This window comes from Silurus aristotelis (assembly GCF_946808225.1).
Source record: "Silurus aristotelis genome assembly, chromosome: 7".
NCBI classification, from domain to species: domain Eukaryota; kingdom Metazoa; phylum Chordata; class Actinopteri; order Siluriformes; family Siluridae; genus Silurus; species Silurus aristotelis.
The window spans coordinates 12,586,980-12,614,330 of record NC_139580.1 but is presented as its reverse complement, the minus strand read 5'-3'; the positions used below and the strand labels follow the sequence as shown (position 1 = coordinate 12,614,330).

General features: G+C 35.5%; 1 protein-coding gene across 1 annotated transcript in view; it reads left to right on the top strand.

Annotated features, from left to right (window-relative positions):
- The window catches only part of cplx1 (complexin 1), a 34,271-nt gene extending 7,418 nt beyond the window's left edge, over window positions 1-26,853 (top strand). The window contains exons 3-4 of the mRNA XM_083545661.1: window positions 20,765-20,940; window positions 23,425-26,853. Of these exons, the coding sequence (XP_083401787.1) occupies window positions 20,765-20,940; window positions 23,425-23,622 (374 nt within the window). The 3' untranslated portion in view covers window positions 23,623-26,853. The remainder of the gene's footprint in view (window positions 1-20,764; window positions 20,941-23,424) is intronic.
- The last annotated feature ends 498 nt before the right edge of the window (window positions 26,854-27,351 follow it).

The window sequence follows — 27,351 nt, the reverse complement described above, 5'->3', positions numbered from 1 at the left end:
AACACACTCGGCTCGAGTAATGATTAGCTCATACAGTGGTTAGTGAGATGAGGACACTGTTCACCTTGCCTAAGAATAGGACAGACACATACACACACACACACACACACACACACACACACACACACACACACACACACACACACACACACGCACACACACGCACTTACACAAACACAAACATAGCATACAGCGGTGGAGTTGCTGTGCAATAAACTCAGTTTTTGCATTACAGTTTCAGCTGCACAGTCACTTCTGCAAGTGTGACCTAATTTGGGGACATTCTTTTATAAAAATAGATGCAGACAAAAAACATTATTTTATGACTTGAGTATTATGTCAAGGTGAAGAGGTGTTTTGAAATATAGTTTGAGAGTAATCCAATATAATGAATGTACCTATAATATAACACTCACTGTAACCTGATAAGTTGTATATTTATATATATATATATATATATATATATATATATATATATATATATATATATATATATATATATATATATATATATATATATACTGCATATCCTGTATGTTAATACTTTTTCTTGATAATTGTAAAGACATCTGCATAATGGAATTTTATTTTTCACCCCTCATTGAGCATTGGTTGTGATTTAATCCAATCGTTGTTGTGTGAAAGTATTCCCTTTCGCTCATTATGTACTTAATCTCCATTCTCAGCGGGTGATAAGCAGATTCAACTCAATTTCCTAACACACAAAGCATTTGAAAGTCCAATTTCTTAAAGGAACCTCAAAGTGCAAAAATAGATTAATGACATCAGCAGTTAGGTAAACACAATGTGCCCCTTTCAGCATTTGAGTCCACAGTTTGGTGCCCTGTGTCCTTCAGAGATAACTGCTTCACTAACTGATGTCGGAAATGAGCTCTTTTGGCTGTACTATTACACACTCTTTTGACTTGTTTCCAAAATGGCTGCCTAGGAAGCATGCAGATCTGGCAGCTCTGGCCACTTTTCCCTCTTTCCCTTTCTCTTTCCTTCTGGCAAGGCATAACCTTCTGCAGGCCAAGAACGATGAGAGCTGGTCTCTTTAGGTTAGTTCAGATCCAGGTACTGCATTGTTTTTCTCTTCTCACTGTCTTCAGTATTGATCCACCATTTATGCCAATGAAGATCAAAAGAGGTCTCTAAAAGCTTGACTGTCACCTTTCCTGTCAATAAGTCATGACTAGCCTGATAAATGCCTTGTGCAGAATAACTTAAATATGTACTATATATAAAAGAGTGGTGCATTATAACTGGCCTGTGCTGTCTGCAGCTCTAAGATTTAAAGTTTAGTATGCACTTTATTGCACCTCTTTCCATTTTCTTATTTCCATACAGATGGGTTTACAACCTTCTTACAAGTAATGAAGGCACCTCCCCACTGTGAAGGTGGCCATTTGTTAATTTGAATTCGCTTTTCCTTTCAGCGGGTAACCATCAATTACTTTCCTGCATTTGTGCTCCTGCACCTGACCAGTAATTGCATTTCACAGATTTTACACTCTTCAAGCCCTATAAAGATAAATCTTAATGAAAAAACATTAATGAACATTGCAAATAGTTAGTCTGTTAATTAGTTTTACCTTTTTCCCCTCTACTCATGCACTCATGTATCCTTTCTTTAGAGATTAGATGAAACACATTTTCAATATAGAGTTAATTATCTGATGTAAATATTTGTTATAGTTAAAACAATGAGTGATTTAATATGATATAATTTACATCAATGCAAAAGTGGTACAATGCAGGGCAAAACTGTTTGTTAGAAATTATTTTTAATCTTTGATTCAATTTAGTGTAATTTGGTATAAAAAAAAAAAAAGATTTGGTGTTTTTTTAATTCCACTGCTTTTTAATTTGCTATAATTTACTATTTTGATTTAATGAAATACGATTCAGTATTGTGAATAGATTTCCCTTATTTGCTTTTTAGACAACAAAGTATATACAGGCAAAATTAATACTCCATTAACGAGATGCTGGTGTTCAATCATTCAGTATATGTTCATTGTGAACATTTAATTTCAGATTTAGTGCTCCTTTGCTATTACAACCTCCACTAATCTGCAAAATCTCTACACTAAATTTCTAAGTGCTGCAGTAGGAATTTGTGTTCATAATTCACAAGGTTGCTGATATTAGCTGAGCAGTCAGCTCTCCAATTTACATTTATGGCATTTTGGCAGCTGCCCTTCTTTATTGCAATACATTTATTGCATGTATACAACAACAGCTGAGGGTCAGGGCCCCAGCAGTGGGAGCTCGGTTGTACTAGAGCTTGGTTGTGCTGAGATTTTAACTCTCATCTTCTGATCAGATGTCTAACATCACTGATTTACCACTCCCCAACAAATTCATTGGAATTTATCCCAAAGGTAATCAATGGTATTGAGTTTATGGCTCTGTGCAGGTTACTTACATTCATCCACTTAAAACTTGGTCATATATTTTAGGCTTATATTGAATTGATTTAGTTGCAATTTCCTTCCAGAAGTGCACCTATGCTTTAACTGTAACTGTTAACTGTAGCTAAAGTGGTTGTACTCGAGTACCTGGTCACTGTACCTGTACCAGCAAAAAATGTACCTTTACTAATGGGCAAATCTTACTGCTAATAAATACTGGCAAAGATAATTTAGCATTTAAACCAGTGTGCAAACATTTTTTTGTAGATTAGACTCCTACAACATTATACATGTTTTCCATATGGTGCACAACGGGACTCTTGCAGCTCAACTCAAGCGAATGAAAGACAACTGTCTGGAGCTGAGTGTGTTGTAGTGGTTATAAGTTGCCACCAGTGTCTCCATTCCCAGGGTATGGTGGCATGTCCATGTGTACACAGCTTGGTGCAGTGAGGGGAGCATTGGCTCTTAGTATTGCCCCTGGACTCTGGCCTTCACCATGATTGTCAGAAGGCTGCGTCACTTGCCATCTGTTGAGAGGAGATTCCTTTTCCTCCTTGCGGAAATTTTAATATTATGGAGAAAGGGAAAAGCTCTGATGGGACAAAAAAGGACCAACTGATTTTGATCAATGACTATTCAGAACATATTATGCCAATTGTTTAATGGTAGATACTGGTGCAGAGCAGTCTCATAATTGTTTGTTTATATGAATAAATCTGTGTGTATGTATACAGTATGTACTGTATATGTAAATGGTATAACTACAAGGCGCTATGCAAAGCCCTAGCACTGAATTTATTAGTAGTATATATGAATAGCAACATGTTCTTGGGAAATAGAATACAGGAAAAAAAAATTAAGTTTCACTCCTACATCCCTCCACTTGCATGACCTTTGGAACTTACTTTGATGAAGGCAATTGCAACTAAACCTCCACCTCCTCCTGGCTGCTATAATAGAGGGGGTTTTGTGAGGTGAAAGTTTTTGTGGTGCTGTATGCTTTCAGTGGCAGTACCTACGCATGGGATGTGGGCGATCAGAAAGACCTCTGTTGATCTACCATCACTTTACGGCAATCCCTAAAGAGGGCCTAAAAGAGGAACCTCCTTCTAAACAAATAGGTCAACCCATTACTGTAGGATAAGGACATCAAAGTCTTTCTTTCCTTCCTCACGATTTTGACTTTTAGTTAAATAACCAGACGTTGAAATGCTGTGTATGCATATTTAGAGTTTCTAATTTCGCTGTTAAATCAAAAGGATTCTTTTGAACCTAGTGGAATGAGAACAAGTTTCAGAGTTCTCTTTTGCCTTAGCTGAAGATGCCAGACGTCTCTGTATGAGTTACAGCATAATGTAAACAGTTAACCAAGGCGAGGATATATATCAGTATGATAGGGGAATAAGTTTGTTTTTCTCTCCATGTCAAATATTTATGCAAAGTTGTTGTGGATATATTTTTGAAAATCAGTGGAAATTGAACTTTAGAAATCAAGTGCCCTTGAGATAAATGGCAAATAAAAAGGAAAAAAAATAAAATAGGGGAAATTACTCCTCTCTGAGTCACTGACCTGATACAACCACTATGGCTATTTTATAATTGAGGTTTCTGTGGTATTTGAGAATAAAATTGCTAAACTAAAACAGTCAATCGTGGTTCCAGGTGGTCCCTTGGTATGATTACAAATACAATAAGTGTTTGCTGAAATAAATGTTCTTGGGTTCAGAAGTCATAAACAGCATTCTTGAAATTTAAAAGACAATATACACAAAAAAATCTAATACATTTTTTAATTTAATTACTACACAAGCAATGGACTTTTGAAATTAAATAAAATTATTGCACACAGCAATAAAACACAGAAAATGCTAGCCTTCAAAACATGTGATCATATAATTTTCCCAACCTAAGGCTGAGTAAAATGTCTAGCCCCATTTTCACAGTTCAGTCAAAAGCAAACTTATAGTTTATATTTACAGCATTTTACTTTAATATTAGTATATCCAAAATAAACCTGGTATTTAATTTGCTTCAACATATTTTGTATAATTATAGAATTTTACTTTATCACAAGGATCTTAGTCACAAGTAATTAGACTAATAGGTGCATGAAATTACAGCACCCCCTTGTTATAATTAATGCATCAGTTATCTGCTTGGCTAGTTAATAGTTACACATAACATAGTTCAGAAATCAGTAGGGTGCCTTTCTTCTGAAAACAGCAGGCCTGCATATCTGTCTCATCCACACCCTCCTTGTCTCTTAGGAGAGCTCAGGCTAAAAGGCACTGGACCAGAACCTCTCTTCTGGGTTCGGTAGATAGGCCATTGCTTTAGTTACGCTGTGTTCTCCATTTGATAACATTGTCCTGTATGATAAATGAGCAATCAGAGTGAATGAAAAAAAGAAAAGACAGGTGTGAGGAGATTAACAGCGAGAGCAAAATCAATTGTAATCAACCCTTATTGCAGGTGGATAATTTGAACGACATGCGTTGCAGTAAAGAAAAGAGGCAAATGCATAAAGAAAGTTTGTGCACCAGTATTCAGCATTCACAAAGGCGTCACTTAGAGGACAATGAGGCAGAAGAATAGAAGAAACAAAACTTTAAACTGGGAGCTTCTTAAAGGAATGCAAGAAGGGCCAACATTAATGTCAGACGCTGTTATTTAAGTCACGACAGACAGTAGGAGAGAAAACAAGACCAGCAAGAATCTAGACATGTAATTAGCGCCCCATTTGAGGCTAATGCACGGCGAGAGCACTGTAATAGCTCTAAATGAGGGCTGACATAGAAACCATTGTCTTTCTAACGACAGATTGTTCAAAGGAAAGGTTAGAATTTTTTACCCCTTTCCATTAAACTGACACCACAGGTCAGGGGCTTTATCCTTTCATAAATGGAAGACTAAACAATCTGATAAGTTTTATGCAAATCAACTGTTATCTGAGAAAATACAGATGCAAAATAAGCCAAGGTTAAGACACTCATTCTTGCATGGCAGGAGTCAATGTAGGGTGCCAAATTTAGCATTTATTAGAGATTGTGGCATTCGTTGCCTGCTTTCCAAGAAGCATACAAAATTTTTGGATTACTTTGCTTACAGAAGCATGCTTTCTGAAAATCTGTTGAGTGCTCATAGTGATTTATGTAGGTTACTAATATATTCCTTCAAGATGATTCATTCTTCAAAAGATGCTTAATTTTATTGCAGCATAGAAAAAGAAACACAATGTCAACATGTCAGAGTGATGAGGAAAAAGGGAAAACGTGACCCAGACACATAACATGCTTATGTCATTCTGGAGCCCTGTTCTAACTCATGTAGGTGTCATGCTGTGCTCTGCTAATGAGAGTACAAGAGAAACACTGAGTTTTGAAGGGAGCATGAAGGAACTCAGTTGGGATAGTATGTGCTTGGAACCGTTAATGACTAATGACTGCGATTGAGAAGAAATGCCAGGAGGATGCAATCAGGCTGATTAATTAATGCCTGCTCTTTCAGGGCAGGAACTTTATGGAGATAGCATGTATTGTCACCAGTTGAAAAGTTAATACAGATATCAAAGTTGCATATTGTCTGTAACCGAGCACTTCATGATAAAGCTGTGGCATTTGATAAGTCAAGCATGACTTCAACTTCTTTTATCTATATTGTGATCTCAATGTGTTTTTATTTTAATTTTGTTGTTTTTCTGAAAGCATTTATCTTCAACTGCACTCGGTACATATCCCAAATATGATAATCCATATTTCAGGCATGCATTCTTTTAAATAATGTATATTCACTGGCTAAAAGTATGCTAAATCAACATCTAGCAGCAATGCAATCACACTCACACTGAACATTTCTGAATAAAGCTTAGAAAGACCCCGGAGAGCCCGAGCTAGTCGTCACCCTCCTCTTTGCTATAAAAGGTTAATTTTTCGAATGAGTAGCTCCTGTCAGATGTGTTTTAGTAATGACTTACATAATGGAATGGGGCAAAGCCAGTATGTATACACATTGCATCTCACATGCTATGAGTAGTACAGCTACAGATATCACAAATAACAACTGCAATATGGCAGAGTGTATGGTTCAGTGAGCAGTGTGGCAGAGAAACATAGACTACAGGGTGTGCTCTATTTGGTTAACTACATAGTTAACTCATGCCCATGCAAATGGCTGATTCAGATAAACCATATTAAAATATTGATGACTTTGATGACTCACTTTACAATTGCTGAAAAAAGAAAGAAAGAAAGAAAGAAAGAAAGAAAGAAAGAAAGAAAGAAAGAAAGAAAGAAAGAAAGAAAGAAAGAAAGAAAAATGTTTCTCTAATATTTATACTCCTTATAAAAAGAATGAAAAATGTGTTTTGTGATATTATGAATCTAAGATTTACTATAAATCTTTAATAAACTTTACCTCTCAGAGGAAATAATGAATACAGTTCCTTGAACAAGGGATGGTCAAGTGAAAACCCAAATTATGAGAAAAAGGAGCGTCTCAAAGCGTTTCTACCACTGTTTGACCTTTGCCTCCAAACTCCAAACAGCTCAGATATGTGTCAGTAGCCTCAATTCTCAGCCTTCCTTAGTGGCAGAGCACTACAAATAAATCATAACAAAATAAGATTATGAAAAATTTAATCATAATCCACTTTGTCTGTGGATTTCGACATCTGCAGTTTTTTATAAAAGAGACTGGAGGAAAGACCAAGGGATATGATAAAATGTCACTTGTACATTTTATGCTTTTAGAGTAAAAGAATTCTCAGGATTTTATCAATCTTTAAGTGTTAGAAACACTTGTATTTACTGTTAATATTTTTTAAATAAAGAGGAATCGTTTATGCTTCTATCTGTAAGTGGTTTCTGTCATTAGTATAGTTTTATTTGCTCCCCCTGGCCATCATTAGCTTGTTTCACCACTGCCCCCCAATGGGCCCAAAGTGCTTGTTGTAGTTCTCATTTATGACCACTAGTCATAGTGACTACTAGTTAATGATAACTCATGCTGACCCCTGTCAATAGACTATCATGGACACTTGACTATCAAAGCTGGATCATGGAGCACATATACTTTACTAGGATGAATCTAGGACACCTAAGATTAATAAAGTGATCTGTGTATCTAGGTTTTTTTTAGAGTCCATGCCTATGTATCTGTTAAGGTGGCAAAGGTGACTTATAGGCAGGCTGTTTTAATGTTATAGGTGATTGGTTTATGTATCTGGTGGGGCTAATTCACATTTTTCCCTATGAATAAGCCGCTGAACACATTACCTATGACTTGTTGCACAGCACTGCTGCCTGCCACTTGGCATAAAATCTGCATATAGATAACTCATGATTTCACAATAAAATGGCATGAATTGCTTTTAAACAACATAAAAGATTTTCATATGGGCCATTTGAAAACTTTCACATTGTTGTTCTTTTTAGGGAAGCCCAAATGACATGCATGCAAACAAAAAAACAAAACAAAAAAAGGTTTAAGCATAGACAACTCTATTAATTCTGACTCAGTCAGCCCACAGAAGTAGCAGAGCTTCAGTGTTTATTATTGTGGATCAACACTTTCTGCATGGTGTCTCTTCTTTGGTGTCATAATTGTAAGTCAGAGATGCGTGTAAGCCTCCACTCACCATGACCACCAAATTAGGCTCGGTTCCAGCTGTTGTAATTTTCACAATGAGGTCTGGCACTAATTTTATTGCAGCCATTGAGAGGTTTCAATGACTAAATTCATGCACCAGAATTCAGAAATTATATATTATATTTAATACAATAAACATTGTATTTGCATTTAAGAGGTTGCTCAGTCCAGCTGACTGTAAATGTATTTGATTCAGTCTAGTCATTTCTCCATTCAAAGGCATGACAAAAATGTTCCAGTCTGTGAGATTTGAAATGTCCCAGACTATAATTTCTGAAGTGCTCCATTCTGTCCTTTATGAAGTGGTTCAGTCTGTCACATTTGAAGTGTGTGTTATTTGCATTTGGTCACCTGAGTGAGTGACTAAACACTTTTTCTTTGACCAAAAAGAGAATGTTGGGAGTATATTTGCACAGTGAATGTAGGCTAGTTGAAGCTTAAATGAAGGCTGTTTTTTACTGGACCAATAGGCAGAATTAGCAGTAGAGTTAAGTTTGTATTTATTTATTTATTAATTAATTTATTTATATATATTTATTTGTATATAAATGTTACATGTGCAATAAAGGATCCAGAATGGCCCTGAAAGACAGGCTGTGAGTGCTTCACCTAAAATGAAATACTAAAATGTTTGTGATCCTTTCTTATTGCCACATTGCTAATTGAAAATATAAGTAAAATGTACATACAATAAGAACTCTAATTTGAGCTGGTATAAACATGTCTTCTTAAATCCAAAAAAATCAGCATGCTCTTCAGAATTCATACAGCTCCTTAAGGCATTTATTTTCCACTCCATTACTAAATGAGATCAAAGTGGCCATGTATTTGAATAAAAAGACTTCTTAGCTGCATGTGGGAACTGATAAACCTTGAAGGGCACTACGTTGTCCTTGGCCTGAAGACACCTCTCTGAAGCCTCAAGTGATTTCTTACCCACCAACAGTAATGGTTCTGGCTGTCTGTGACAGATGCCTTTAAAAAGATGGGATAAGAAAAAATATCCAGGATTTTAACCACTAGAGAGAAGGTATTTAAATATAGCATCCCAATAAGATATGTGGGAAATCCCCAGCAGTGCGCTCTGACCCCTCAGGAGCATCATGCTGGGAATCGGATTGCCCCAAAATGGGTTTTCACAGATTGTGTGATTAAATGAAGCCAAACAGATTTCTCCAAACTGGAGTGAAGGGTGAGGAGAATGTGGGTGAATCCCATTTGAATAATGATGTTGGTTATCTGTGGAATCAGATTGACTGTGTGATTGATGGCCAACTCCTGGGAGTCACATGAAGGACAACAGGGAGTGATTTTGTAAGAGAAGATAGACGGAGCAGTGGTGAGCCTCTGTTGCCACAGATATTGTAGGACTGAGTCTAAGCATATCTCGGGTTACAATAAAAAAGAAACAAACATTGCATCAAGCAAAGAAAAAGAATGTCAGGTTGCATTTCTTATTTTGATTTCTGGTTTGAGGTTGCATGAATTTAACAACTCTGGTTTCCAACTTCTGGTTGGAACAACTGGCATTCCAAACAATTCAAACAGGAAACATTTCTATTTGGTCAAACGTAAAACAAAACCTTAACTGAAGCAAACTCTCATTCTTTTAAATTAAGAAACTTTACATTTTCACATTCAATTTATTATGCATAGATCTTTCAGTCTAGCCATTGTTAAAAATATATGCAAATGTGCTTTCAGAAAAATGCTGACAAAATTCTGGTTCATTCTTATGACATAAATAGCTGCAGCAAGGAAAGGTGACCTCCAGTCAAAGAGGAAAATGGAATTTTATCAAATGGCTATCAAAACTGTGCAGCTGTATTGCCTTCAGCATAATATATACTGCACTATAACCATGCGTAAGATCTCTCAGTCTAAACTAACAAGCACTTCAAAATTGCTTGAGCAAGTCAAAAGTGGGCTATTGTTAACTAAACAGTTTAAGCTGTATAATATAAATTATCAAAGACAAGGATGTGTGACAAGGAAAAAGTTAATCTGTCTTATTAAAGTCCACATTAAAACACATTAAATACCATCTCTTTATGTGTATAGCGATGCAAATTTGTTGGTTTGTGCTGTATTTTTTTTATTATTTTTTAAGATGTTAGCAGTCTGATGTCATTGCTAGCACAGCTACAAGCACAAAAAAATAATTTCAGCATAAGTGAAATTTTTCTGTTAGCTTCTTATAAACCTATTTTTTACTAAACATTTTTTAGACATTCAACACTGAAGTAGTAATGACAGCAAACTTGTCCCAGAATATAGCATATATATGCAATATAGCTGTACAATGCAGTTCTGAATTACGTCAGAAACTCAAGCTTGGCTGACTTGACTGGTTAGCGATCAACTAGATAACAAGTATGGTATTATTGATTGTGGCATTAGCAGGAAAATTGCAAATGTGGAACCCATTCTCATTGTATAGTGTAACTGCCTGTGTTACTGTGCAGCATAAAGCGTCATCCGCCCCCTCTAAATGCATCAACTCGCAGACGACCATAATTGGATAGTGTTGCTGTGAGTGATGTGGTATTTCACCCCTCCCTTACTGAGAGTACAGCCAATTCTGCTCTCTCTGGCTCCTGTCCATAGATAGCATCATCAGATTCAAATTTGCAACCTCTATATGATTGGCCAGACACTTTTCTTTTGCATCATTTAGGAGAGGAAGATATTTAACACCATACATTTCTGATAATCTCACTGTAGACATTTAAGAAGATGTTAATATCTGCTTTCAAACAATTACTTATTTGCAAGCCGAAAGGGTTCAAATAAATATCTGACATGGGAAAATATTAAAGAATTGATTGACAGTTTAGGATAATAGGAACTAAATAATCAAGACCATTCAGTAGAATGCAAATAACATAGTAGACATTGCTGTGGTTTAATTGTGAGAGAGAAAGACAATTACAGTGCCAGACAATCCAAACATGCACTATGTAATTTGTAATTGAGCTTAATGGATAATCTGCATTTTCAAGTTCAATCAACTTTGCAGCCAGGCATTTAAGAGAGCCATTAAAGACAGGATCTAGTCAGGATGACTGCAGTGAAATGAGATTTAAGATGTGGCAGGTGAATACATAATAGAGGGCATGGCAGCATTTGCACAGAATGAAAATGAAAAAAGTTTACCTCATTTTATTTTTCATTTATTATATTTAGAATTTATCAAATGCTACATATTTTATTACTCAAAATGACAGTATAAAGCTGAGTCCAAGTCTTTACTAAAATATATTGCCTGAAGCACCAAAAGTACAGTATTTTAGAGTTTTCTGAAAAGTAAAAGACTGTGAGGGATTTGTCTTTGTAAATGATGCAATGTATTTGTCAGAACAACTAAACACATTATTCTGAGTGATAGAGGTTAAGTTTATTTTTGTATTAAAAATTTTTTTTTGTTGTCTTTTTAAAATATGAAAATCTATGAAAAGTGTGCAAACACTCCTTCTTCTACTATACAGAAGGTTTAGTTTGCTAATATATTTAGCTATGTCTAGAGTGAGATGATTTCCCACCACCTGACAAGCAGTAATGTAGTGTAAAAGACTCAGTAAAATTTTCTCTATCCATCTATATCACTCTATACACTGTTTGTTTTACACATTCTGTTTTATATAGCCATTTTTTATATAGCTGTCTAAATTCTGTGGGCTATATTTTGCCTTAATAATTATAGCTTCCTTTCCTTCAAAGTTGCTTTTCAAACTTATCACCATTAGCTTCAGTTAACCACAGTTTTTGTGCCTGAGCCATGTAATAAGACACAGAGCTACTAAAATATTTGAAAAAAAAAAAAAAAAAAAAAAAAAATATATATATATATATATATATATATATATATATATATATATATATATATATATATATATATATATATATATATATATATATAAGTTAGTTTAGGGCTCTCCAGATAAATGATTATAAAGGTTTTACTCAGCAAACTTAACTTTATAGAGAAAGTGTGCATTTTTACTGAGTGCTAATGATGGATATATCCTCATATCGACAACAGAACGTGCAAATATTTCAGCAGAATCTAAAATGTGTTTCACCTGCCAGGACCCTTAATAACTCTTCTCTCATTCTCTTTCATCCCCAACCACTGCTCAAAATATTTCATGATAACAACAGTAAAGTGAAGTGCAATCAAGGGGCATGAATGGCAGAATTCTGAATTTGCTATAATTCTGTATTCACTTCAAATATTTTCTTAACCATGGGTAGTTCTGCCTTCTTGTCATTGTCTTACACACCCACTGTCATTACACACATGTGAACCATAAATGGGCTGTGAGTGCCGACCGAGGCCCTGCATGATCTTTGGTACCCAACCAAGTGTACCATCCTGTCCTAAGAATGACTGCAGCACTTTTTGCACACATAGCTTTCATGCATCCTTATCTCTAGAGCCAGGAACCAACAGCTGGCATAAAACCTGGCTTAAAAAAGATAATGCAGAGGGTATGAGTAATAAAATTGACTTGCTTAGTGTGGTGTGACTGATTGCTTACGATCACGTCTACCGGTTTCAGAGCTTTAGCTAGCAAATTCAAGAGAAAGAGGAACAGCACTCTTTAAAATTCAATTTTCTATATTCAGGGTGTTCTAAAAGCAGAAAATAATGTGTTCACAAAGTACTAAGCACAATGTTCAGACTCAAAACAAACAGATTAATTCCTTCATAAAATGTTTTTATGATACAAACTTATCATTTGTTTGACTTAAGTAACTGCATTGTAATTGTGATCTTTTACTAAATCATAAACAATTAATAACAGAGACACAAAGTAATTGATTAGTGTACATTATAGTCAAGTTTAGAGTAGAGGAGAATACTCTTCATGCAATAATGTTACATTAATGAACTAGAACAAACTAGATTTTATGCAAGATTGGTTGCAATGCAGTTTCCTTGTCTCAAAAACAATAAGGGTATTCTTTTACATACCCGTTTATTCTCTCGTAACTAGAACTTCTATTTGTATTTAAAATAATTATTTTACTTTTCAATTAGTTTTTTTCTTATGTAGTCCACCATGCATGTTATAAAAATGTAAAATAAAATAAAAATATTAATATTAATAAATAGTAAATAATCATGTTTTATTTCATTTAGGAAATTTTATTACATTCTTGGAAATGAGCTACAATGCCCAGTCTTAATCCTTGTATAGTAGATACTGGGGTGTTAGAGCTGTAAAATGATGTACATTATCAAAGATGTAGCAATTCCTAGTCCTGCTATCCTTCCATATTACCTGCACTTTGGGTTCTGGCTGCGGATGATAATAGTGAAGAAATCTTCCATGATGTAGCTCTTGCCATTTTGTTCAGTTTCCCCCAGAGTGATTTAGTAAGACAAGGTTCAGTGTATATGTAGTCTAGTCTCTCTGTTCACATAAAACACTCATTAAGGCACTTTCTGCTGGTCAGCTCTCCCACCCTGCCTCACTGGACAGATCCATAACAGGCTAAGGGTGTCATTTAACACTTAATCGCCTGTCTGAAACAGACTATGGTCAACAAGAGTCAGGCCTAATAAGTTCTCCTCCTCATAGTACTAAAGTTTCACTTGCTTCAAAAAGAATTAAGAACAAAAAAGCAAAACTAATTAATAAGAGGCATTTTATTAATGTTAATTTAACATTTTATTTTAATAGTGATAAAAAGGTGGAACTGGTTCTTTATATGCATTGACATTCATCATTGATAATATTTTTAGAGTGGCAAGAAGGAAACAGGGGTGTTAAAGGGATAATCTGCTTAATTTACATTCCAGGGTCGTTTTGTTGGGTTTTAATAAATGGTGCAACATTTATTAGAACCCAACAAAACGACCCTGGAATGTAAATTAAGCAGATTATCCCTTTGACACATTCTGGAAATATGCATAGATCATTTTGTAAGATGGATGCTATTCATGACATGCCTGAAACTAAAATCGTACATTGTAAGATCAATGAAGACGTTTGATCAGCATAGAAAATACATATACTATTATCTAATTTATAATTAAATAAATTAGGTAATGTACTCTTTCAAGCACAAACACTCATCTGTGATGGGATTTAGTATGGTGGGTCATGTGGGTCAGTTTAGTGTGTCAGCACCCATAATTCCAGGAAGAACCAGAAAGGAATGGTAATCAGTAAATGTTTAATGAGTAAATATAAAAAAGTGTAAATAAAGATTTTAGGACCACAGCTGAGTAATAAAATGTCAGAATGACCTAAAGATGACAGATTAATACAATATTAAAATTACTTTCATACAAATTAGGTCAAAAGAAATTCTGTGGCATGTTTGGCCGTTCTTAATGTGTCCAACTTCGAACAGATTTATACCCATGGTGTTAAAGGCCAATTCACCTACTATATACTTGTGTGGTGTCTAAAACATGGGCGTGCTGCAGGCTGTAGGTTTCGGTGTGGTTTATTTTCTACAGAGAGGGAAGTTGATGTCTCTGTGGGAGTGCAAGGTGGGGCGCTGGGCTCTGCTCCTAGAGCAGGTGTCACTAAATGACAGATGGAGGAGACAGAACACAGAGTCCTTGAGCTCCTCTCACAGCACCACATGCATGTCTCAGCTCCACAGGGATTCTACTGCACCTTTCAGTGTCCTTCAGTGCATAGCCATGACCTTCGCTCACACACACACACTCACACATACACTCCGACACCCACAGTCCAGCACGCACGCACACACACACGCACACACACACACACACACACACACACACACACACACACACACACACACACACACACACACACACGCACAAGACACACACTGCAAATGCATGAAAACATTTGCAATCAAAGAAATGTTCACCAATGCATACATTTCTCACTCACTTTTTTTTCTTGCTCTCTCACACATGCTCACACAGAGTGGCACAGTTTGTTCTCCTCCACCCACACTCTCTCACTGGGAGGGCATGCACACACATACAGACACACAAAGGCTCAAGGACATGCAAGCCATTGAGCGTACCAGTTCCATCACTTTCTCACTTTTATCCTCTCTCACACTGTCACACTGCAGATTTTTACATAACGCAGGCCATTTTAAGTCACGGTCAGAGCTCTTTCAAAATGGAGCATATTTTCTCACTGTTTCCTTTCATCTAGCTGTTTCAGAATCTTGATAGGCAGACCTGCATCACATTGAGAGAACACCCATGAAGTTTAACAATATGGATAATGCTCCATAGCTGTAGCGAAATCTTTCCAAGAACTCAAGCTTCAACTCAGTTAGTATACATGACTGTTATACAGATACCTCCACCATGATTTAATTAAGAAACACGTCATACAGATCCTTTTATAGTTATGTTTAATTATGTTATTTTCTCTCAATGCTACTTTTTTTCTTTAGACAATAATAAAAAAAAAATACAAAACCCTCCCCACAAGAATCTCCTCTGTCCTGAAATCTTTCCCATTTCCAAAAACATAAGCAGACACTTACAAAAAAACCTTTACCAAACCAATTATTACACACATTTTACAGGTCTGTTTGTGTAGTCTGCCCACCACAAACCCCTGTGCATGTTGTTACTATAGAAACAAAAAATGTATTAGCACCAGCATATACTGTATCGTACTGTATAATTTTATCATTTTCAAAGTTGTGATGTTTTACAGAATTTATCAGCCAATTTTATTTAAGAATTCAATAGCCCTATACTACTAAAAATGTAAAAACATTAGTAACTGTATTATAAATGGAGCAATATTGAGAAATCTAAGTGTAAAAAACATTTAACACTTTCTTTTCAAGGCCATTGGGTGTTTAAACAACAGATTGTATTGCAAATAATATATGTGTTACCTAAAATAGACTGTCGTTTAGATTGAATTCTCCTGGTTTGTTTCTGTGGTGAGAGATACATTCCAGATCCACTGCCACCCTGACCAGAATAAAGTGGTACCTTTAATGAAAGAATCAATAATACATTGCTGAACATGTAGAAAAAGATCATCCGTTTTTTCCTAAGGATATGGCACGGGAGTTCTGAATATTGATCCAGCATAATGTTATCCAGCCTTTATCTAGCACAATACCATATTTCACTCATTGTAATTGTACTGATCCTATACAGAAGTGAATCATCTATAGTAGTGAAGTGGTGTCTCTTTTCCAGCTATCGACCACAACAATGCTGGCAAAACACAAGATACAGTAATAGCAATATACTTCTATAAAACACACAGCATCTGCAGTATTTAAATTTCCACATTGTTTACATTACAATGCTAGTGGCAGTTATGATATGATAAACACATTTAGTTGCATTAAAAATGCAGCTCTAGCAAGTCTAGCTATATGCTCTGACGATCATGGGCATATATGATATATATATATAATACAGCATGTGCAGTTTTTCGGGTTTTGTCAGAAAACCTCGCTCTATGAATACACAAAATCTGTGCTACATGGCTTTCATTTGTATATTAAAACCTGACATTGTTTTTATGATGCAATCATTTTTGCCTGTCACATGTTCCTCTTAACATGTATTTCTACAAGAGATTTTTCGCCACTTAAAAAAATAATCAGAATGACTGTATTTCCAATTCATGCACACAAATTAATTTCATTGCATGCAGTTTAAACAACCAAAATAAAGCATTCTCACATCTGTGTTAACTGGGGTACAGTAAAAAAGCAGTCCCAGGCCTTTTTTGGTTTAAGCCAGCTAGCGGCTTGCTATAAACAGATCACAGGGTAATCTTACTGTGCCTGGCTGAACCACTTGCTGAGTTCCTGCACAGTTGGCAGCACAGATCTCCACTGCAATGTCGCAAAGACTTCTGGGACACAGCTGTCTCGCTTGGCGGCATGGCAACTCTGTCACGATCACTTGAGCTAATTAGCCTTAAGAGCTCAGATTAGCAGCGCTGCACGGCGGAGAGATAGCGATGCAGGAGAAAACAGCCTTAATTAAAAACAGATAATGAAACACGTAGTAGCTCAGATAGGAGAAAACTGCAGTGCGAATATAATCATCATTAATGCAAGGAAGTGCAGAGATGTATTGCGCATGGCAAACTCACACACACAATCAGTTGGGTGTGTAAACACATACTTGGTTTATGTCTGAAAGGATTTTTCTCATTATCCAAGCCAATTTTGTTTGGTTGTTTGACAAAGCTTAGGCAAAAGCAAAGATTAAACTACAAATTATTCTTTTCAGCAAAACAGGTGCCTTCTACTTGCTTTTTTTTTTAATCCTGAACTCCCAGAAGCCATGGCACAGTTTCATTGTCCCCACCTCTCCAATTTTTTTCATTTCTATTTATTGCATAATTTATAGTAGTTCCAGCTGAATAAGTAAATAGTTTGGGAATTTGCAGGCTTAAATCTCCAATAGTTCTATAATTATTAAATATTAAATATATGGTTACTCAAATGTTTTTTTCCCTATTCATATAGCTTGCATGCCACATTTGTGTGCTCAACATATATTGGAACTAATTTTCTGTAATACAAGCTAATCTTAGCAACACTTTGTGTTTCCTTTCCTCAGGCAAAATGTAGACCACAGGGAATACGCTCCAACGAATATCGGCATTTCAGACCCAGAGGTTGCTAATGGTATTCAGAATGCTACTCATGACAAAAATTCAATAACATAAGAAAACAACCCAATACGGTGTCACTTAGGATTTAGGGATCTTTCTATTTGTGCTTAACTGTTCCTAAGGCTAACAATACAAAATATATACATTTATTTCTCTTTCTTATAAATACACTCATATTCACTTGGACCCATGGGTTTTCAAAATTGATCCAACACATCCAGCTTTTATCTAGTAGAACACTATATTTCAGTCTGTGTAACTGCACTTACTTTTACCCTCTATTTTCCAATACCTAATTGCCCTATAATGGTTAATTCCACTTACACCACATCAGTTTCCCAAACCATCAACTTCCTGTTAATAATTTATTGCTATGTTCATTGTTTTACAACATCTTCTTACATAAAAAAACTACTATATCAACAGTTACATACATTTTACAGGTCTGTAGATGTTGTGTGTCCACTATACAAATCCCTGTGCATTTTGTTAATACAAAAAAACAAAAAAAGAAAGAATAATCACTGTCACAGTACTGTCAAAGCTGTACCATTATAAAAAAAATTAATCAATATAGTCTAACTTAAATAAGATCTAATATAGCTAACCTAATATATCTATGATATATGAATTTCAGTCTATATAAAACTGGTAAAAGAAGCAATGTTGAGGAATCTGTGTTAAGTCTCTAAAACTACACTGTCTCTCAAGACAAAAACAAATCATTAATAATAGTGTAGCGGTGTCTTTTGTCTAGTTACTGATCATGCTAATAAACATAATATAAGGCAAAACAATAGCATTGTAATTATAATCAACTTAAAGCAACAGCAGTTTGGACAGTTTCTTTGATTTTTTAGTATAGTGACAGGAAAATGCAGTGGCTATGATATGATAAACACAAACCTCAGTGAAATGCATCTAAATTACCATATCCAGCTATATGTCCTGGCTCTGTAGAAGTTCTTGCAGTTTGATACAAGCTGCCTGGATATATCTGCATTGATCAGCTCTGACATGTTTGCTACAACTGTATACTGTAATGATTTATAATCCCACTTTTTGCTGTCACCCAGAAGAAGATGGGTTCCATTTTTAGATTCTCAAGTTTTCTTCCTTGTGTTGTTTCAGGGAGTTTTTCTTTTGCCACTGTTGTCTTTGACTTGTTCCTAAGGAATCTAAATACTGCTTTGTGACAATGTATATTGTTAAAAAAGCTATACAATTTAATCAAATTGCTTGTTGGAACATTCTAGCTAGAGCTTCCCATTTTCAGTTCCATTGAAGTATATATGGACATATCCTCTCCTCACTGCACCTTACAGGTAGAAAGGCATTTTGCCTGGTGTGACTATCTCAGTGATGGGAGTGTGTTATGCTAGTTTATGCTATCAGGAATGGACAAAATGACATCAAATGCAGTGTAACAGGATGTTTTCGAGCTGCAAACAAACAACAGGTAAAATTTCAATGTCAACTTCAAAGTTTTATGAAAAGGTTTTAAGAAAACTCACTAGGATGCGATTTATTGACTGTTCTAATATTTAATATGATATTTTGTGCAAAGCAAAACCTTCAACAAGGGAGTACATTTTAGCTAGCAAAATAACACTAAAGGCTCTGAAGACTCTGAGAACTGAATCCATAGTGTATTTCTGCTGCTAAATCCAAACACACAGGCACAAGTATGTCAAGTCAAAAGTATGAATATAATGGTTAATGATAATCAGTTTGTTGTAGGCTTGCTCTATTTAAATCTCTTAGCATACTAAATAAATTCATTTTAAAATTTGCCACATGATAATGAATCTGGGAGGTGTTTAACAAATGAGGATGAACTCTCCCTTCAAATTAAAACCAACTACAGCTCTGAACCAATGATTCATCCTGTTGGTGAAGTTAAACCTTAATATCAATAACTACCCAAAGCTGAGAATCCAAGAAATGGCTATGCCTCTTGATGTGTAAGGGATGGGATTGCTCTCTTCTGTGTTGAGACACTTAATAGTCCGTGGCATCAGTGACCTCAGGTACACTATATGGACAAAAGCTTGTGGACACCTGCTTTTTGAATCCCATTCCACATTTCAGATAAGTTTGTGTAAACATTAACTCTGCTTGCTTGGTAGCTGTTGCATTGCAGAGCTAAAATTGAGTGTGTGAGAACTGGCAAATCATTAAATTTAAATAGAATTGGATAAAATACCCCAAAAATCTTTTAACAAAATTGTCCTGATTTTCAGAGAGACATCTGGGAGACTTCTACACACTGCTGTGATGCAACTGTGGATGTTTTCTAAAAGGAAAATCTCAGTCATCCATGTACTAGACTTGTTCTCCCTCAGTCCATTCTTCTCCACACTGATCAGCTTCCATTATCGTTTCTGGAAATAAATGTGTGAAATTTCTGAAACTTGCGATGACCTTGTTTTGAATTATTTTAATAAGTTGCTTGTTAGTATCAGTTGATGTAATTAAAGTTTGATGCAGTGTTCTGTACAATGTGTGTTAACATCAAGTACATTGATTGTGATTTGTGATAGATGAAAAGCGCAGCTTTCATTTATCCAGAGATGTTCTGTCAGGTACAATACACAGCTTTGTGTTTAGAACTGAATATGGCAGGCGATTTGGTACAGACAGTCAGCAGCTTGTAAAGACCGGACGTTCCATTAATGCAGTCCAAGCATCAGTAGAGAACTACAGTGAAACACATACAGCCACTGTTAATGTGCACATTCAGAGACATTAACAAGTGCTGGCTGCGTTTGTGATAAATGGATGGTTGAGATAATCAGAACTTATTATCTGCATGGTCCACATCCTGCAATCTCGCTTACTGTGTTAACATTGTACTGTTCTGACCCATTGTCCCTCCTGTCCCACTGTTGCATTGAAATAGGCAGCAGCGGCCACAGTGAGGGAATATAAAAGACACAGAATAAGCAAGGGAACTCATTTATTTTCTTTTTTTTCCATCCCAATCGTGTTAAAGAGAATTCATGGGGTGATGTATTGCATTGTGATATCTATTCATCTGAGATCCTTTGATTCATCTGATTTTTTTCCCTCTTTTGTTAGGGGCGACCAAAGACATGGGCAAAATGCTGGGAGAAAAGGAAGAGAAGGACCCTGATGCTGAGAAGAAGGAAGAGGAAAGACAAGAGGCTCTCCGACAGCAAGAAGAAGAGAGGAAGGCTAAATATGCAAAAATGGAAGCAGAGAGGGAATCAATCCGACAGGGCATCAGGGATAAAGTAAGATCCAAATGGAACTTATTATAGTACAGTAGTGTGTAGTAATAATGTATATGAAGATATAAAGATAATACTTTTGTAGTGTCAAATATATATATAAATATATATATATATATATATATATATATATATATATATATATATATATATATATATATATATATATATATATATATATATATATATATACACACACATATACAAAATCCTGTCAAGGTTACCAGCATATTATGACTCATACATATAGGTATAAGCATACAAACATTTGCTGAGTGGTAGACTCTGTATCAGTTAGAAAGGACTTGTGTTGATCTGGAGCAGGGGAAAAGTGACAGCTTAGAATTGCTGAGCATTTTGCTGTAGACAAAGAGGCTGTCTGTCCTTGACTTACCCTAAACACTGTCACATAGCATTTTTTTTTACAATATGGCTTTAGAGATGGCAGGATTTAACATTCATAGTACTTTACTTGACCAAGTTTTTCATTGGTTGAACCAATTTGATAAATGTTTTAATTGACATATACACACATATGCACTATTGTATAGATATGGAGGTATGCTGGAATTGCATGAATAATTCCCCATTATTGATTATTAATTTGCTAGAGTAGCTAAAGAACAATTCACATACAGATATTTAGCCATATAAACAATGCACAAGCAAAACCAATACAGAAACAGATAACAACTTTTACTCATATATTCATCAGGCTCGTAAATAAAAATAAATAAATTAAATTATGAATCTTCTTTTATTATAACTATCATTTCTTTGTGTTAAGTCAATTAAACCTATACTGATGTTTATATAAATAATCAATCGAGTCATGAGATAAATTACAAATGCCAGACAATACTTAAAAATGTTTTTTGCCTTTTATACATTTCAGTATAGTACAATATTATATGATTAAGATTTTGTCATTTTCCATATTACTGTAGGATACACCAAATGATCAAAATAAAATCACGGAGAAAAGTAAAAGAACAGTAAAACATTAAGAGATAAAAACAAAAGGGAGGTTGGATTTACATTGCTAAATTGGCCTCCCACTGTGTGCCAATAGTGAGACTCCCTACTTTGAATAGATATGCACTCTTTACAATGGATTTCTCACTTCCCATTAACACACATTTCAGTGTGGTGACTGTCTTATTGCAGGTTGAGGTAGTATGTGTGTAAAAGTATTAAGAGGCTTTGAATTATTTGTTGTCCCAATGTTATGTGTATCGACTGTTAGAATAACTTAGCAGCAGTTGTTAAATGGTGAGTATTGTGTTAGGTTATGTTGGTTCTTGGAGCTAATGGCCTATGTGCATGGGTGCATGAAATGGTGAATCATTTCCGACTGTGAGTTAACAGAGTTTGATTAGAAGAGATAAATTTATATGCAAAGCCCCGTAGTTTGCATCTCAGGGATAAAGAAAGGCATTTCTTTGACTCACCCCATGGGTCTAATTTGTCACAAGGATTCTGACTGCATCCTGACATTTTCTGAAGATGTGACTGAAATACAGAGGAAGCTCCAAGTGTGCTGAACTTGGGTTTGGCAGGGATCTGCTTTTGTGTAACATTTACTTTTATGGCATTTGGCAGATGCCCTATTGAGAGCAACTTACAATTATATTATTTATACAACTGAGCAGTTGAGGTTTAAGGGCCTTGCTCAAGGGCCAAACAGTGACAGCTTAGTCGAGCTGAGATTTAAACTCAATCACTCCCCTTAAGTAACTCTCAAGTGCTTAAAAACGAATGCTCCTCCCACAACAATATTTAATATTAAAGCAATTTTTAGAATATTTAACAGACGAAATGTTAATACACACAATAAAAAAAAAAAAATTAAACATCACTAAACCCCAAGGCTAAATAATTTAGGTTTCTTTTTGCATTAGTGACTTTTGGAGACCATTTGAAATCTAAACACATGTATAATAAAATGTTCTTCTCTGTCAGTATTTGCCAAGGCCTTTTAATCAGAACATTAATTTGAAATGAACAAATGCATGTAGTATAAATGAATTTATGTGAACCACTGGGCTAATTGTCAGAACATTAGAGGAATTGGGAAGCTTTGCCTAGTGGCATTCTGCCAACATCATGAGCTTACAGTCATGGACATACAGTCACAGGCTTCAGTCATGGACATACAGTCACAGGCTTAGAGTCACGGGCATACAGTTTACAGTTTTTGACATGCAGTTGCTTAGATTTATGCTGGTTGTTAAGTATCAGTGGTCTGTGAAGGAAAGCCAGTGATGTTTTTTTACAGTTATAGGAATTAAAAGTCACCATCTTTAAAGCTAAATGTATTATTGAGTTCTTATAAATAGTTGCCTCTTTGACTGGCATTTTGAATCAAATGGGTTTAATGTAAAACGTAACAATAATTAATGTCAACATTTTAACAGAATAATAACAATAATTTAGACAACTCAGATTCTTCTCTGTTGTAAATGTAAATTGTTGTCGTAAATTTAGTATGGCATAAAGAAGAAGGAGGAGAAGGAGGCCGAGGCTCAGGCTGCCATGGAGCAGGCGTCCGAAGGCAGTCTCACTCGTCCGAAGAAAGCTGTGCCCACTGGCTGCGGTGATGACGAGGATGAGGAAGAGAGTATTGTGGACACAGTCATGAAGTTCCTTCCAGGTTCTCTTGTAGACATGTTCAATAAGAAGTAACACATCCATAAAGGTGTTGTTATTCAACCTGTCATTAATGTTATAACATTCAACCCCACACATCCCCTTTCTCCCTACCCTTCACTCATTAGTTCCAAACTTACTGGACTCATTGAACATGCCATGAATGTAGTCTTTAATTTGGAGTGTTTGATCCAGAAATCACATCTACAGTTGTGCACTAAAATTGCAAATACATTTGTCTTTTCAAATTAAAAACACATTTAATGGCAGAGTCCAGTCAATGGAACGACAAGTTACCCAAGCGCCACATATTTTGTTTGTAAATAGCTTATAAAAAGTCTATATATGAATATTAGAATATAACAATATCTATGAACACAATTACTAAGAGCAAAAGCCATAATTTTAACTTGGAGTAAGTCCTCCAAACCATATTGTACTTTTGATTCATGTTTGCTGTTCTGTTAAAGATATTATTGTTAAAGCCATGTAGTAGAAGTGTATAATTGTATGTAAAAATCACCATAACACCATTTATCATAGCATTTCATTATTTTAAATTGTTATAAATGACTGGACATCTTGGAAAATGGAAATAAGCAGAGGGGGAACAAAATCATCTTTTTTTTAAGCATGGCAATCTTGTGAATGCACTGTATACATTTCATTTGACTTTTTTAGATGAAATACATTGATATTTAAGGCAATAATTCTGGTTCTTTGATTTTGTTGACTCATACATGCTACCTTATATATGTAAAGCTCTTCCTTTAGAAAAATGACAGTACATCCCTTGTGTGTAAACTCATTGTCCCAGTCTAAAAGTGTGTCAGGCATGTTAATGTAGTTACGATGAGTGAAACATAGAGCTAGGTGCTATATTGAATCAAAATAGCTTATCTTAGCTCCTACTGACAGCGTGACATTGAGTGCATACTGCTACAATTGGACCAATAGGGCTCTACAAATATATATATATTACACACTTATAAATCCATATATGTAATCTTCATTGTCATCTCTGTACAATAATGAATATAGTTATTCAGTGTTTACATATTTGTTTATACACACAACTCAGTTGTGCGTACACTTTAAGTGAGCAGACAGTGACAACAGTGCAATATTTGCTTTAGAATGAAGATGTCCTGTGTCCGTTGGTTAATTATGGGAATCTTTTCCCAGATCAGCAATAACAGACAATCTTCATCATTATGTATTTCAAACTTAATAATTAATTCAAGAATGTTAGTGTTCAGATACTGTGTTGTCTTACTATTGTTAGTCAAACAAAACAATTGAGATGTGTGTAGCTAAAGCAGGGAGCAGAGAATTTAGTTTCATTTGTCAGTGTGAGTTTCAATGTAGGTTTAAAACGCGGTTTGGTTTTCTGAGCCGTGCTCTGTCAATGTTGCCTCAACCTGTGTTGATAAGATTATTTGCACCTTTATTTAAGTTTTTGTCAGTCAGTGTCATTGTGATAGTCATTTGTAGCAACCGATTAGAAGGAAAAGAATGGGTCTGCATTCGTCAGTGATGCAAGATCAGCTATCTCGGATGAGCCATAGCTCATATTGTAACTTTCTTTGAATAAAAAAAAAAAAATCAACAAAAAAACAGTGGCTTTGTATAATGTTCGAAAACATGCTTACATTTCAAATAATGCTGATACTGTTTGTATTAGAGTAAATAACAACTATGAACTATTATATATTCAGGTGAAATCATTCTCACACGGTTGAAATTTTTAAAATGTGGAGTTCATGACATTTTTTAGGCTCAGAGAAATGTAGTTAGCTATCAGCTGCCACTGGACTGCTTAAAACATTCCGAATATTCCAAACATTCCATCTGGCCTCGGTTGATTTCCCAGATTATTTTATTTTTGATTTATATGCAGCTGTTGAAGCATTGATGCATTTAGATTGGACTGATTAGATCTAATCTAAATGCATCAAATAATGTGATGTGGCTCCAATTCTAAAGATTCTAAGAAATAGTAGTGAAGCCTACAAATATACATTGTACCCTATAGCTATCTGTCCTGCCATGTACTGCTGAAAGCAACAAATATAAAGGATCTTACTGTGCTAGTCCAAACTAGTGTGCTGTTATGCTGCTTAATTGTATGAAATGATTGCAGTATACAGTAGAGAAATCCTCCCATTAACAAATAATTAGTGTAACATAATAGACTGAAGTCTAGTGCACAACACTTACTGTGTTTTATTTAAACGTGTATAAACTGCCTTCAGCTTCACTCATTGTTGTCGATCACACATTGTGTCCTGTGAGATGATTGCTAACGTACAGTGGGAACACTGCCCAGAAAACTCCATCACCCATTCATTCTGCCCATCTCCTCTACAACAAAAGTTTTCTTAAACCAAAGAGTGGGCTTATATGTAATATAAGTTTTTAATGTGGAATAAGTTTTTACTCTTGTTTTGACATTATTTATCACACCACATCATCATGCATTCTAATTTTACTTTGAGTCTTTGTATTATTTCATGTCCAAAATGTTTTATACTTGAGTGAGAGTAAGATACTGTCCAAAATGTAACCAAATTCGCATTTCAAAATTCTTCTATATTTTGACATTCAAAATTAAGCAGTGTTTCTGTTTACTCAGACTGCCACCCAATAATCTGTGACAGTTTCCAAACCAACATATATTTATCAAAATCAAAATCAAAATCAAACTCAAGGCACAAACACACACACACACACACACACACACACACACACACACACACACACACACACACACATAAACCTACGTACACAGAATTTTAGCTCTCACCTTTGACCATGTCCTCTTCATTCGCATGTTCATAGCATCAACAAACTGCCTGACTGAAAACTATGAGCTGTTTCATTCTTGTGATTTGAATGTAAATGTGTGTTGTTTCTCTACATTGTCCTTAATCGTGTCCTTTGTGCTGATACAAGATAAACGATTCTTGCTGTGGTTTTTATGTCTGTATCTTTTTCCTGTTGTCTTTCTGGTGTTGTATTTTTAAGAGGAAAAAATCTGTTGCTCTTTTTTGTGCATTATTTTGTTTCTCTTCTTTGGCAAATTGTATGCATGCATATGGTGTGCGCTGTAGGCAAGGTTGTTAAAGATACTTCTGTGTGTGTCTCTTGTGTCCTAATCGCTTCACCTGTTAGCTCCCACTGCATGCCCATTTTAGACTGATTTAACACTGTACCACACCCCTTAATGGAATCACCACACACTGAGAATAAAGTGATTTCATAGAATTGCTCATGGTCCTGTGTTTCTGCTCTGCTGCCAGAGCGGCCGAGTGTCGTGCTCATAAAGTCAGTCTTGAAACGTGGGATCCCCTGTGAAGCATGCCTTACTGCGGTAAGCTTAAGCTCTGTAGAGTCTGCATTGTACCAGCATAGAAATCAGATGCGAAGTAGTGTTCCCGGATCTCAGCAAAAAACACTGACGCATACACAAACAGATTGTGAATTAGAAATGCAGTGTGCCACTTGTTTTATAATTTTGTCCCCCCTAAAGTCAGATAGAGGACAGTCTTCTTTTTGTTTTGTTAATTTGGCGAACAAGTTTGCTTCGGTTCAATAAACGTAAAAAGGGCTGTTAACTGAATGTACTGTGTCATTCAACTGATGACAGGATTGTGTTGTCTAGAAGATTCTACTGGTAATTATGCAAAGAGTTTCTCAAGCATAAGCTTCAGTCAAATGTACATCATGGGCCTGCACTTACAAAGTCTGTAATGATGCAGTGCC